The following is a 15094-nucleotide window of genomic DNA, read 5'->3' on the forward strand; positions in this document are numbered from 1 at the left end:
ATCGAGAAGATTGACGTATATTTATCTTGCTAAAATGTTTAAATTTTCCGGAATCCAAGGCAATCGGTTAACAACGCTGGAAGCGATTTATATTCGCGATTTATATTTCCGATGGAGCGGGGAAAACGGCAAAAGTATATTATCATTGCTCGAGAACCGCGTAGTGGGCTTTAAAATATTTTTCCTACGATCCTGACGGTGTAAAATATGTTATAAAGAAAAACTGTATTCACAGACGCAATTTCAAATAAAAATTTACATAGTAGGTATATTGAAATACTGTGAAAACGCACGTATTTCAACGAAAAAAAAAAACATACACCATTCTTTAATATAAAACTTTATTCGTAATAATAGCAAAAATACAATGTCACAACTCGTAGATTATAAAATGAAGCGAACATAGTGGAAAAAAAATAATTAATAACCATATTGGATTAATTCACGAATAATGAAATGTCGTGTAATTATTAATCGATTAATTGCGTACCAGTTATCACGCAATCATCACCCTTGCAGACTACAGCTTTCTTGAGGCGATTTCTGAACAAATGCCTTCGTCTAGAAGGCATGGTGTACCCAATATTGGTTATTTGAAAAGCGTCCGTTTTCAAATCATACGCCTCGACATAATTCTGTAAAAGAAAGATAAAATTAGCGAACGAATTTACGGAACAGGTACGTGTCGCATCATTCTTTCAGTATTCTCTATGGATCGAATAATCACATCGTTATCTTCAAAGATGCAGAAGAGATTGTCATCCCCGTTAGCCACTCTTCTAATACAGCTGTACGTGTTGTTTTTGCAATCCTGACATTTGCACGCAAAATCCGCGCTGCATATCTGAAAGGGAAAAAAGTAATGGAAATTCTAAAATTGCATAACGAGGTATTACAAGAGATGATACAAATATAAAATGTAGCGAATTACAGCCATGTTTGGATCACTGTCCGTTGGACATCCGGAGGTCTGCGGTTTCTCAGATTTCTCGCCTCTGTATTCGATGAGCAGTGTTCTGTCAGTACGGAGGTAATGACTTAGCAGCGAAGTGCCGTCGGATGATGCATCAGTGCCAGCCATATCTAAAATAGTTGCAAACAGATCCACGCTACTCGCCGGATACTGTACGGTCCCCTTTGAAATCCCTGGACCGCGAATCAGTAAGGGAACTCGAATATCTGTTTCGTACGGCTGACGTTTGTCGAATGGCAGGCTGAATTGTCCTACGGAGAAAATAGAAAAATCGGAAATGTTATTGAGTGAAGATTTGAAAAGTACGAAAGAAAGAAAAAAGGTAGAAAACTTGAATGTTCTTTTTTTTATGCAAAAACGATCACTCGAATCACTATTTGACTTGTTTTATCAAACGATGGAACATTCAAGTGTCCCGGTAATCCTGCCATTTATTCAGACATCGCGTGACACGTGATATTATTTTTCTCACCGACGTGATAACCGTTATCCGATGTGAAAATGATGTAAGTGTCGTTTATCAAGTGACGTTCGAGGAGTGTGTTGTAAACGTTTTGTACGAGGTCATCGACGGCTAATAATGCCTCCCAACGACGTCTGTAGATTTCGTCCAATTTCGGCAAGATGGATTCCGGCAGTGGCGCTCTACCAAAGCGTGCCAAAAAATGCTTATCCTGTAGAAAGTTTTGACGTTACGCGATGTTCGCCACTATCATTACGTCTGATAATCGACAATTATTTCTAGATATTTTCAAGTGCGATTAATAAACCGAGTGAAATTATACCCTCTGTCGAGGAGTGTTAAAGTTCGGTGTTCGCATGGCTTTCGTCCCTTTAAAGGCGCCATCGTGTCTCGGCGCTGGTGTGAAGGGTGCGTGAGGAGCCGGTGGTGCCAGAACCATGAGAAACTGATGGTCATTATTAGTATTACGCGTTTTCAAAAATTCCATCGCAAGATTTCCCTGGAAATAGACAGCTTCGTTCAGGTAAGAAGATAAAGAAAAAGAAAGCCCCCTTTTATTGGATTTGAGCAAAATAACCCCCAACAAATACATAAATATATCGGTATCTGCAGGTGCTTATATAGTCTGAAATACGTATAAATTTCGGATAAACAAATTTACACTTACGATCACGTCAGTAAGGTAATCTCCGGGTTTATCACCGTACTTTTTTTCGGTACCATTTATGGACAATGTGTAGTCATAGTATTTCGAATTACCGACCAGTCCAGCCCACCAATCCCACCCCAGTGGAACATGCGATGGCCCGCCTGCTGCCCTGCTTCCATACTGAATCGGTTTTATTGTTAGATGCAAATTTCGCTGGTTCAAAATCGCTACCAAAATTATTGACTTTATTTTTTTGCAGAACCAAACATGTTTCAAGAATGCTTCGAAACTATCGGTTGTATAACAATAATAATGATCATAATAATCTCTACCAACACCCACAGTAGACAATAATGTTTCGCTTTCTTGGTTTTAGCAGCAGTTGAAGTAAAAAAAAATAAATAAAATAACGGAAAGGTGAGTCATGTTCCAAAAACTATGTGTCTGTATGTATTTCTCACCAGTCAATTGTCCACATCTACGTGTAAATATAATTTTCTTTGTCGAAGACTTCAGTTGACCCGCAGATCTAGTCGCGTTCGAAAATATATGTATCTCATTTTCAAATTTTTCCTAGTTTTACGATAAACTCGCACAATGTTTTGGTTCGAAGGCAAGTTAGTGTTATAGTTGAATATCCTTTCTTAGCGCGTTAGGTATTGGATTGATTATTCAACGATTACCTGGTTCAAATATTTTCCAGCATAAAAAGTGGTATAGGAGGATGAGTCACGTTTTATCTGTTGTGCGAACGTATTCGGCTCTTGGTATTTCTGCCATTCCGGGCTGCTGCATCCACCCGCAATCGAATTGTTGACGGTCAAGTGATTGTGCTGGTATCGACCAGTTAGAATCGACGCTCGATTGGGACAGCAGATCGGCGAGTTAACAAACTAATCAATAATTAATGTAATTTAGACGATTCAACAGTGTTCTCAGTGATCAAAGTGCTAACCCATGTTTATAATTCAATTTCGTCCATTCTGAGATATAAATCAGAACCTGTGAGTCTATCTGAAGAATGAAATATCCTGTGCATGATTTAGAGCCAGTGCATTTCGGTACTTCAATATCGGTTTGAGAGTAATTTATAGATGACACAGTAGAACAGAGATTTTGACAAGGAATAGCCATAAGACGCCAAGATGTCAGTTTCTTCGGAACTCGGTTGAAAAAGATGTTTGAGGTATGCTTGGTTTCATGAAAATTGCTTAGTTGCTTAAAAAATTGAGAATTTATAGAAGGTATGCTAAATGATGTTTCATTATAACTTTCCCCATCCGAAAAACCCGGTGAGTTTATATGTCTCGTCAACCGCGATCAACATTTCTTCTGTCAGGCGACATCTGGTGGAGAAATACAAAATTGGTTGCATATATATGCATATGCCAAGGTACATGCATACATCCAGGTAGCTAAAAATGCAAGCGATCTTTCACTTTTCATACAGCGCTTGGTAAAGGAGGTTACTGCTTCCACAATTCGTTACTACAAGTATTTAAACACTTGAATTTCCACAATTGAAAAAACCTAACTGAAAATTTTCGGATGAACCCAAGGAATCTCTGTTTTCATTTTATACAGTGGTACAGAAATCCTTAAGATTCATCTCGAATTTCCTTAAGGCGCCATACCACAGTAAAAATTCTAAATTTTCAGGTTTTTTTTTCATTTTCTGTTAGATGCATGTTTTAAGAATGTTCTCTCCAAATTTTATGAAAAAAATCGTAAAACTGACGAAGATTCAGCATTTTCTGTGAAACTGTTTCGAGCACGCCAGCAACTCCATTATATGGAAACTGCCGCTGATATTGTCACTATACTTTACAACTACGGTCATACGGGCCTCGCGAAAGTATTTAAAGTATTAGATGTCAAAATCGGTAAGTTAATAGTTTTTGTTTCATGTGTGAATTAGCTATCACTAAAAATTTGAAAAAAAAAAAATGCAGTTGTCCACCATTTTGTTGATTTTTGAAATACACATTGACTTTTTGCTACGTGGTGCTATAGACGTAGGTATCTAGTTTATATTTATATTTTTTTTATGATTAACGGTATAGTTTAATCGCAGTCAACGACCGAGCAACAATTTCACCGGAGTGCACTTTTCGGCTGAGAGAGGGGGAGAGGAGGGGGGTAGAGTACCGCATGAGGAATTTACTAAAATCACGGCAATTGATTGTGTAATTTATACAAAATAATCGGCTGTCAACAAGTGTTCGCCATCCCCTGAAAACGACAAACATCACACAGTATTCCAATTAAAGAAAGAAGCAATTTCGCGTTCATTCGGTCCATGACTGCCTGCAGCGCTTTGTATACCGATAATAATAAATAAAAATTTAAGACAAACAATTTGTCTTACGCGCATCATCCCAGTATATTCATCATGGTTATATAAGGGATTCTCCGTCAACTCGGCCACTTTTTTTTCGGCCATCTCAGATTTGCCCCATAATTCCTCATATCAAAATACTACTACAAGGTACTCTATGTGAATTTTTTCAGACTTTTTAATTCATTATTTGAGAAATTGCCATTTTTTTTCAAATGAATATATCTCGGAAACTTGAAGTAACTGAAAAAAAATGATTCTACACAAAAGTTGTAGTTTTTTGTCAGCTTTCGAGAGGAGTTTTTGAAAAAATTTTACGTTTCGGTAACGCTGATTTTTTACCAAAAAAGGAAGAAATCATTTTTTTTATTCAAAAAGGACCCTTTTTTTTGCTGAAAAATTGCAGAGTCTTCCAATATGTGTGACAATATCGCCAAAAAATCGCCCGAGTGGCACGGATCGAGGTTCTAGGGTAAAAAAAATGAAGCCACACAAATTAATTTTTTTATACCGGAACCTCGACCGAATTTGTGTGGATCCGTGCCACTCTGGCGATTTTTTGGCGATATTTTCACACATATTGGAAGACTGCAATTTTTTCAGCAAAAAAAAAGGTCCTTTATGAATAAAAAAAATTATTTCTTCCTTTTTTGGTAAAAATTTAGCGTTACCGAATCGTAAAAATTTTTTCAAAAATTCTTCTCGAAAGCTAATAAAAAAACTACAACTTTTATGTAGAGTCATTTTTTACAGTTACTTCAAGTTTCCGAGATATATTCATTAAAAAAAAAATGGCAATTTCTCAAATAATGAATTAAAAAACCTGAAAAAATTCAGATAGAGTACCTTTTAGTAGTATTTTGATATAACGAATTATGGGGCAGATCTGAGATGGTCGAAAAAAAAGTGGCCGAGTTGACAGAGAATCCCTCATATATAGAATGACATATGTAACTTGTTATACGTATATCATACTACACGTAATAAGAAAGCAACGCACCAATTCGGTGATAAATGAGCCAGTTAAGTGGAAATGTTTTATTGTATAGCTCGGTTTAAGAGATGAGACGTTGTTCGGTTATATTAAAAAAATACAAATTGCACTTACGCAGTTGGCAAAGACAGCTCCCTGATCTCCAATAAGTTTCTTCGTGTTTCGCAGTGGCGTCTATAATTGTGCAGAAACAAGACAACTGTATTAGTAAATTAAAGAGAATAAAATGTGAGGCAAATAACCCATTATTTCAAGATAATCGTAACAATTACATTCCTATTCGTACAAATAGGAAAAATTTTTAAATTAATAATAAGAATAACGTGAAATTATAATTTATTACTTACCATTCCACCGATCGTCAAATCCAAATCATCAGGTATGATTAAGACTATATTCGAAGCTGTAATCGCAATCGGTGTACAAACACATATCAACGCAGTGAGTATTGGGATACTCATTATGCAGCTTATCCTTACGTATTTTAATTAACAAAGGAACGATTTGCTCAAAGATATCTCAAACATAAAACAACTGTACTTTTACATAACTTAATAAATTGTGAAGAGTGATAAACATATACCAGTGCCACTGCAACGTTTGCGTATGAAATTTTATATGAAATGACGCACTTTACGCCGCAATCACGGGTCTACTGCCTACGATGGTGCTTCCCCGTCAATTGTTTCAATTTGAACATAGCATGTTCATAGTCATAAATACAAACAAATATTAAAGAAAGTTGGCCTTAGGAAACAATATGTAACAGTTGAGTAGGTAGGGTGATCGTTGGTGGGTAAATACATACTTACCCTAGGGACTTTCATGTCTTACCAGCCTGTAGAGACGCGCTGATAAAACAGAACTCACACACCTGCATATTACAGAACATACTTATGGCCTACTCATCTCTGCTTATGGTATATATCTAGGTTTTAAATTTATCCAATGTATTTGTACTCTTCTACCATGCAATACTCATAATAATACCTTGATTATATCCATGCTACTGTATTGTGCTCTTTTGCTGTTGTAAGGGCCGTTTGACCCCAGAGTCTAATAAAACTCTATATCTCTCTGAGATCTCTAGGTATATACGAAAATTGTCAATACTGCTCGCGAAAATGTATACAAACACAATACTCGAGCCTGTCAGAATTTTTTTTAGAAAAATTCTAAATCATATTAAGGAACAAATAACAACATAATTGATGCTGTGGCATTATATCGATTACAGCAAAATTTTTGCAAACGCCTTTCGCCACGTGATCTTGGCTGATACCAGCGCTGCCTGCGACGCCTACATCAAGTCATAAGTTCACAATGGTTTACAATAGCTGCGATTGCGAATGACGAGAGCCTAGTGTATTCCAAAAAATGTGGTACGATTGTTTTTTTGAATTCGTTCCTCTTTTCGCGTAGATAAAAGTAGACAAATTACCACTGCGTGGACAATTCGACTAGTACTCTGAGCAGTCAGTAACTATTTAATTAGCGTACATTTTACGAGATACCTAGGTGCATAGCTACACTAATCTGATTACTTAATTAATTCAAGGCATTTGAGTTATTGCTCAGAATCAAATAAGGCACTGAAAAATTACCTCGAATGACAGATAAATGTGAACATTGTGAAATACATCAATAATTCTGTGGAATCCAGAAATTATTCGTAGCTAAGGAGCTTTCAATTACTACGTGGGCGCTTATCATTGAGGTTAAGGCTAGTGATTCAAAGTATGTCCATGTGATAATTAGTGCGATAGTGAAATCTTCAAAGTAGAAAGTCACGTTTGTCATGGGGAGTAACTTGTGAGGTGAGCTTTGTACGTACGAAATTATTCGTGTGCGTTGTTCGTTTACCGTTCTTCGTTTGTGTCAAAAATTTTAAGAAACCATTGGTTGTGCCCTAAGTAAAAGCTGATTCTACAAGTATTCGCAGGTATACATCCATTACTTTTGCCAACTCATTCTGACTCAGATAAAACTGTCGCGAATATCACGTCCTGCAATTTTGCTGACATATTTTACTACATTTCATTCATATATGCGTACCGACTTTTGATTATCATCTATGTATATACCTACTTCTAATAATAACTTTCTTTGTTAAATAGCTTGAGCCAAAAAATTGTTCAGGCACCAATTGGCTTGAAATGTTTTTATTTTTTACTATTGTAAAATTCCAAGCATTCTTGTGCCATTTATTGTAATTTCGTAACTGAAAAATACAAATTGATTAATGTCTAACGGGTTAAAAAGGTAAGGGTAATCCTCTCATTGTGACTTGCATGTTGTTCGCTGGTGCTGGTGCTATTTAAACTGGCTGGGATCTGGCTGTAATTGTTATTTTCATTATCACCAGAAGTTGTTGATCTATTTGCAACTCACCACTTCACTAACTCAACAAATAAAGAAACTAACACACGTGTATTATTAGTCTAAGAATAAGGACATATCCGCGTATTGCTTAACTCATTATTTTCACAATACCATGCGATGGTGTTTTTCAATTACTCAAGTGAGTAGCCGTTTAGCTAGATATCTTAGTCGTATGATTACGAGTTTTCGCATTTGTCAACCAACGCTAATTGTTTTTCAACCTTTTGTAATTCATTTATTTCAAATGTTTATCATCTTGCAAACTTTGCTTTCCAAGTTGTGGTTTTACATCCTTGAACTATGTTATATTAAAGATTACGAAAACCTGAAACGACGTGATAAGATCAAGGCTACCATTTTGATATATTCTAAATGTAGAATCTAACTGATTACTTTAAGCTCACAGCTTATATATTTTTTCATTTGGATAGTACTTTAGAAGTTGAATAAGGAAGTTTAAACATTTTTAGGGTTTTCAATTTAATTGCCATTGGTAAGTTAAAGCTAGTCCCAGTTAATGTGTCCTCACAGATATCGATACCTTTATGAGATTGAGAAAATGTCGCTATCGTTTGCCAAAAGTCCTTGGACGATGTGATTTGTGCTACTGTGGTTCGTTATCTAACTAACATCTCTGAAATAAGTCAGAAAAGAAAATAATTTGAATCAACCAAGTTTTTTCTACAGTTTTCACTAAATCATTCAAATGATTTTCTATTAACTTTGCTTCCAATTCTCATGAATGGCAATTCATACTTTTGAAATATAGTATAATAGTTTTGCAAAGGCCTAAAATTTAATCTTGTTTGAGAGAAATTTAAGAAGTTGGGGAAAAGTATTTTTAAATTTTCCATCATTTACTCCTTGCCCAAGTTGTATTTTTTTTCATATCATTTTGTAAACGATCTTATAACAGAATGTTCTTACATTTTAATCGTACCATATCCTGGTTTCTCAAATCCTGAAATACTGTGTATCATAATATGAGTGAAAGATTGCTACTAAAATTTGTTAATACGGACATCCTTGGCGTTATTGTTCTAATTTTTTGCTGATCATCCTAATCGGAAAGATAATTTTATTCATTGTCATATGGTTCTTTCTTACAGCCGCAGTTAAATTCATCACAAACCATTGAAAGAACAAAAGTACAGTTTATGGAAAGCAATTGGGTGAATGATTTGTGCGACCAATGATTGCCAATTATTGGTTGTCGACTACTCCTAGCGATGCTATATGACAAGCAAAAGTTCAATATAAAGTAATCGGTTTGTCCAACTTGTCGAACTTACCTTAAACTCCAAATAGATTGGCTCTCCGTAATTATCATCCATCTCGTACCAATTGGCTTCTTCATTCCTAAAATAGTTTAAGAAACACGCCGAAGGTACAGATCAGACTCTGTCCCTGGCTTTTGTGGTGATGGTGAGGAAGAGAGTAGGTCGAAAGGCAAACCATACCACATCCACGTCTTCTACTACCACCACGGAGTATTCTGAGAGCAACTTTAATCAACTGAGTAGCGGTGGTTCGTTTAGCAACTCTGCTATCACTTCCTCTCTTCGGCGTATGACGCGCGAACAGCTTAAAGGTTTACTAAGGGATCGAAGGCTACCTGTCTCAGGAAACAAGACAGACATGGTACACAATCCTCGGTCATATAAAAAAAGCAATGCTGCTGCTACTGATTAACGTTATAATACATGACACAGTTTTTGAAAATTGCTTTGGTAATCCTTAAATCTGGACACAAAAAACGCCCTTCCAAAAAATTTCTTTTCCAAGTAAAACTTTGAACGTTTAAGTAAGATTTAATGCAGTAACTTTGCATGTCAAAATTTTTCATCACCGACGGCTTTTCTTCGATAATGTGTATTTGGTACCTATCAGTAGCATCAGTTTACTTTATATGGATTCATGTGATATATTATCATTCATCCCATATGCACTACAGTGGTATTATTTTAATTTTCATTTGCCAGCCTCTTCCTAGAATTGTGTCTCTATTTTAAATTAATCTTGAATCCCAACAATCTAGGGTTTCTCTGAAAATATTTAGAGATCTCTTGACATTAAATGTCAAATGTCATGATTAAAAACTTGAAAAAGTGTCGTAAATTCAAACTTATTCCATCTAACCAATTTGGCTCATACTGTATGATAACACAAATTTATTTAATTTTTAATTTATTTACACATTTATTAACTATTAATAAAACGAAAAAAATCTGTAACTGTATGTCATGCATACATTTACTTAATAATTAAAATTAAAATACTCTGCTTGCCAAAAATATTTTTGTCGAGTTATTTTTTTTTGACAAAATTGACATATTTTAGGAAAAGTCAAACATTCAAATATCCTGTGCGATCTCTGAATATTTTTTTATCCGGCCCAAATTCTTGGGGAATGAAAATATCTTTGATTATGGTGGAAATTTGAATATTAAAATTTAAAATAGCACCTCTATAGTGAAAATTTGATGATAGAAGCTAACATCTATATTTGGAATTCAAAACAGTTGCATCCAAAATGTTCACGTTGATAACAAATTTTTTTCACCCTTCACCTAAGCATGAATATTTCTACGACTAGCAGATCATTTCTATAATTAACCAAATAACTCTTTATAGCCTACACACATTATAAAGACTTGATAATTGCTTGCATGTTTTACTTGTGTTCATTATGATCCCGCCATACTAATAAAATAAGTAGCTATTGCTTAATTCATCATTTTTTTAAACGTAATTTGTTGTTAATGTGTGCTATTTCAGAAATGTATGTCTGGGTTTAGGTACTGCTGATAAACACGTGATTTTGTATCATAGACACATGTTGTTAATAGGAGATTCGATGTAACTAAATACCACACTTTGGACACCACATAAATTAGTCAATTACATATTTCCGAACAATTTTAGAGTGTGAAAATCGTCTCTATTTGTTCGTAAATTTATTATGGTCACTATTAATTTAAAACGTGGCTTCAGTCACTAATTGACTTAGTCCAATTTCAATTATCGGTACAACAACAAATAATGATTCGTAGTACGAAATTTAGTATCAGTTTGTAGAATGATAGTAGGGAGACAGTTGCCCCTTGACCCTCCACTAAACAGACTGCCCAATGATAATGAGTCAATGATACACCAGTCAGCCAGTACTCACTGGTCAGTTCTATTCGGTTGCTCGATTTGCTTCACTTTAAATTTAGAGGGGAAATAACAATGGGTAATCGTGAACTGAGGCCATACAAAGACTATCTGGTCATTGATATGAACTTGGCTGAGCTGTTTGAAGTAAATTAGACGTAAATAAACAGTTTTCCTGTACTATATAGTTTTCGCGTTATTCACTCGAAAATGGCCGTTTGTAATATTCCTTTTAAAACTGAATTCTCCACAGACTTTGTAGTTTAAATCAACATTAATTATCGCACGTTATAAATACATGTAGATACAATTTCGATATTTTACAACGCCATATGTTTGAAATGGTAACATAATTAGTTGCGTAAGTGAAGCCAGTTTCAAAGCCAACATTACGACTGTGACACAGGCCTTGAAATCATTGACAAGGATAGTGAGAGTTTGAATACTGAATTATTATGCCCTCACCCAAATAGTTGGAACCTTAGGTCTTATTGTTCGTGTGTTTAAATTAGTTGAACTAAATTTATGTCAGAAATCCTGCTGAGTAATACTTCAGCCATGTCGTAATTCTGCAAATTTTGCAATTTTATTTGTGCTGACAAGCATAAATTTCCAATTGCAATCACAGTATTGTAATCCCGCACTAAAGTAGCTTTGTTAATTTTGACCTAGCATAGATGTTACTAATAATGGAAAATTCTCTTGTTCAACTTACAATTTTCGTTGAATCATTCTTGTTTTTAACCATCAGATAAATCGGTTGGGAGCTACAATGTCGGAGAACACATCAGCCGTCAGACGTACTAAGGATACTTCAACTGCTACAAATGGTACTCGACAAAGTACACCGGCAGCAAAGAAATCCTCCCATACTTCACAATCGCATTTGCATTCCAACCAAAACAGTGATTTGGATGTAGATCCCGATAGCTTAACGCTATGGCATCATCCAATAAAAACATTGAACTTTTTTCTACAAGAATTACTTATCAATGTTGTTAGTTTAACAAAAAACACTTTCAAATATAGAAAAACAGTATGGAGTATAATAATGATCGCCGGATTATTTTTACTTTCGAGCAGAGTCTCTGGACCACAACAACAGGTGAGATTATATTTTTGAATATCCATATAACTATGATTAATACCAAAACTTTAGATAATTTTTAATATATTTAGATATTACTAGACCTTTATTAAACAATGAGAACAGAGCATTGAAGTTTCATATTTTCTTCTGCAAAATTCTAGTGTGTAGTTTCGAAACAAAAAAAAGAGCACCACAGACTTATATTAAATAAATAATAGATTTCAATGTAAAAATATATCTATCGTACAAGTGGATCAACCCGAACTTATTTAACCTGGTTACCACAGCTGTTTAAATCCTGGGAGGCCACCGTCGTATGGTGGTTCTACTGGGTAGGACTAGGCGTATTATCGAGCGTTGGCCTGGGAACTGGGCTTCACACTTTTGTCTTGTACTTGGGACCTCACATAGCCTCTGTGACGATGGCAGCTTATGAATGCGGAGGGTTAAATTTTCCCGAGCCTCCTTATCCAGACCAGATCGTGTGTCCATCTACAGTAGATCCAGCATGGACGGCCAGCGTCTTGAATATCATGAGAAAAGTACGCATTGAAGCAATGCTGTGGGGTGCTGGTACAGCTTTGGGGGAATTGCCACCTTATTTTATGGCACGAGCTGCACGACTTAGTCGGCAAAGCGATAAAGATCACGACCAAGGTCAGGATCAAGAAGAGTTGAGAGAACTCGAAGCATTGGAGGCACTGGAAAATGGAGAAAAATGTGTTTCATTGGGAATGCGTGCCAAACTAGCAATGAAACATTTTGTCCAAAAGGCTGGCTTCTTAGGAATACTTGCTTGTGCATCGGTAATTTTACAATACCCAATATCCATTTATTTCACGATAAAAGTGAAACTTGCGATTGTAATTAAATATTTGCATTATAGATACCAAATCCGTTGTTCGATCTTGCCGGATTAACTTGTGGACACTATCTTATTCCATTCTGGACTTTTTTTGGTGCAACACTAGTCGGAAAAGCTGTAGTAAAAATGCACATACAGCAATTAGCAGTAATTGTGGCATTCAACGAGGAACTTTTAGATAAAGTAATTGCTTTGTTAGCAATTATTCCAGTCATTGGCCCAAAGTTTCAAGAACCCTTGAAGCGGTATCTTATTGAACAGAAACAAAAATTGCATGACAAATCCTCTATAGTAAGTATCAAAATAATGATCAATATTATGTTGATTTGGTATCTTATTTTACTTAGATTTCGAATGAATGCAATTTATTTCGGCTATGCAAATACTGTATAATCAATGATTTGCACTTTTAGGAAGGATCTACAACAATTTCTTGGCTCTTTGACAAGTTCGTCATGTTGATGGTGTGCTACTTTCTCGTCACAATTATACATGCTTTGGCACGTAACCACCATCGTCGACGTACAAAGTCGTCAACTGATTAATCTTTAGAAGAAAATTGAACACGGACTGAAAAATAACTCTTAAACGGTGGGAGGTAGCACTGATGGAATAGAAACTTACACCATAGGCAAAGACGTGCATAGATGATTCGAGTATTTTCCAAAAATGAAAAGAACTACTCGTCGATTATTATGCGCAGAAATGAACAATGACTAACAGATATCATGTGAGATATCATTTCATATTTTGATACCTATGTAGCTAGGTTAGCCAATCTAGGTATACATGTTAGAGCGGATACTAAAAAGAATGGTTTGCTCAATTGGTGTGCTACTAGCAATGAGTGAAGATCATGTTGTTAGTTGGGGCTTATTCTGGTAATACAGAAAGGCAAAATTATTTATTATTTCCTAATTACAAATGTCATTGAGAGGGTGATTTTTTTTTTCATAAATAGTACTTTTGGGTTTAAGGTAGTACATATAAGTTGAGCCTGGTACATCAATAGACATGTCCAGCTAAACATGGCATAAAAACTAAGTACATGTCGCAATGGGATGCTTTCTGAAGTTACTGAAGCGACACAAAGTCTACTATATGAATTGGTATTTCATTTTTACATTGTCCGTATGCTTATACTGTACCTAATAGCCAATATCACAACAATATAAACTTTCCATTTTTAATGGAAGACTTGTGATTTTCAAGAACTTGATAAATGATGTTATTTAAAGACTTCAATACACTCGTCGCACGTAGTATTTGTGTTGCGTCAAAGTAATCCACATCGACATATAAAGGCCTTGATCATTATAGACATAAGCATAGTTAATTTATGAACTGTAACAGTCCACGGTAATCTTAATGCGTCAATATAGTAATGGAACCGCAGAACCATAGGACAAATCATAAATTGGATTTTTATTTATCCTAAAGCCAGATCCCTACATTTGATGCAGTATTACGCAGTGATTTCATGGTGGGAAAATAAAAGAAAATCAACGGTATTGTGAGTAAGAAAATTTTGCGTGCTTGATCTGCAAAAAGTAAGAAGTCATAAAGATACCACTACACTTTTTGTATGAACGCGGGGATTTTCATATATAATAGTTATTTGTAATATAGGCATCTCTGTATCTAATTCAAATTTTTTTCATAAAATCACAAAAGATTTAAAAATCATTGGACACACACTCACACTGTATGGGTGAATCGTTATTTTCAACCGTGTTCTTGGGCGTAAATGGTAACATCTAAAAGTAAGGAAGCGAAATATGCAATTTGAAAGAAATCTATAAAGACATAGTTAGATAAGAGGCGGATATTGTCTGCCATTTGTATTACTCAAACGATAAAATAGGTCATAGGCTAGGCATTATTATCAAACTACTAGCGAACAATTTACTATCCTGATTTTTAACATGGTGTTGCAGATAGAAAAAATCGAACATCAGTACCTATTGAAATACATTTTCGATATTTTTTAAAACTACATCCGACCGGAAAAAAAACAATTATAGAATTCCGTAAAAGTGATTTAATTTAAATAGCTACGGGAATCAATTAGGTAATACCATTATGGTGAAGCAATGAATTATGTCGCACCGATTAGAACGGTCAACAAGAAACTAAGAACGTGTTCAGCAGAATGATTGTTAATAAATGACATTCTTCATTAGA

General features: G+C 35.2%; 2 protein-coding genes across 16 annotated transcripts; one reads left to right on the plus strand and one right to left on the minus strand.

Moving 5' to 3' along the window:
* Positions 1-338: 338 nt before the first annotated feature.
* Positions 339-6107, minus strand: LOC107226134 (N-acetylglucosamine-6-sulfatase). Of its 2 annotated transcripts, XM_015666837.2 has the most exons (9): positions 5765-6107; positions 5532-5591; positions 2769-2978; positions 2104-2265; positions 1759-1935; positions 1446-1647; positions 932-1224; positions 728-844; positions 339-635 (listed from the first exon to the last, which is right to left on the minus strand). In XM_015666837.2, the coding sequence occupies exons 1-9, from the start codon at positions 5876-5878 to the stop codon at positions 471-473; spliced, it is 1500 nt and encodes a 499-aa protein (XP_015522323.2). In that variant the 5' UTR covers positions 5879-6107; the 3' UTR covers positions 339-470. The 2 variants fall into 2 exon arrangements, with proteins under 2 accessions (XP_015522323.2, XP_046590512.1); XM_046734556.1 differs by lacking the exon at positions 2769-2978.
* Positions 6108-6705: 598 nt separating this feature from the next.
* Positions 6706-14327, plus strand: LOC107226099 (vacuole membrane protein 1). 14 transcript variants are annotated; one of them, XM_046734559.1, is made up of 7 exons: positions 6732-7359; positions 8909-9067; positions 9168-9440; positions 11707-12060; positions 12333-12851; positions 12932-13201; positions 13324-14327. In XM_046734559.1, exons 3-7 carry the CDS (start codon positions 9222-9224, stop codon positions 13453-13455), a joined length of 1494 nt encoding a protein of 497 aa, XP_046590515.1. In that variant the 5' UTR covers positions 6732-7359; positions 8909-9067; positions 9168-9221; the 3' UTR covers positions 13456-14327. The 14 variants fall into 14 exon arrangements, with proteins under 14 accessions (XP_015522275.1, XP_046590515.1, XP_046590514.1 ...); XM_046734558.1 differs by having other exon boundaries at positions 8909-9060; XM_015666785.2 differs by lacking the exon at positions 8909-9067.
* The last annotated feature ends 767 nt before the right edge of the window (positions 14328-15094 follow it).

The sequence above is a fragment of the Neodiprion lecontei genome, chromosome 3 (assembly GCF_021901455.1).
Source record: "Neodiprion lecontei isolate iyNeoLeco1 chromosome 3, iyNeoLeco1.1, whole genome shotgun sequence".
Lineage (NCBI taxonomy): Eukaryota > Metazoa > Arthropoda > Insecta > Hymenoptera > Diprionidae > Neodiprion > Neodiprion lecontei.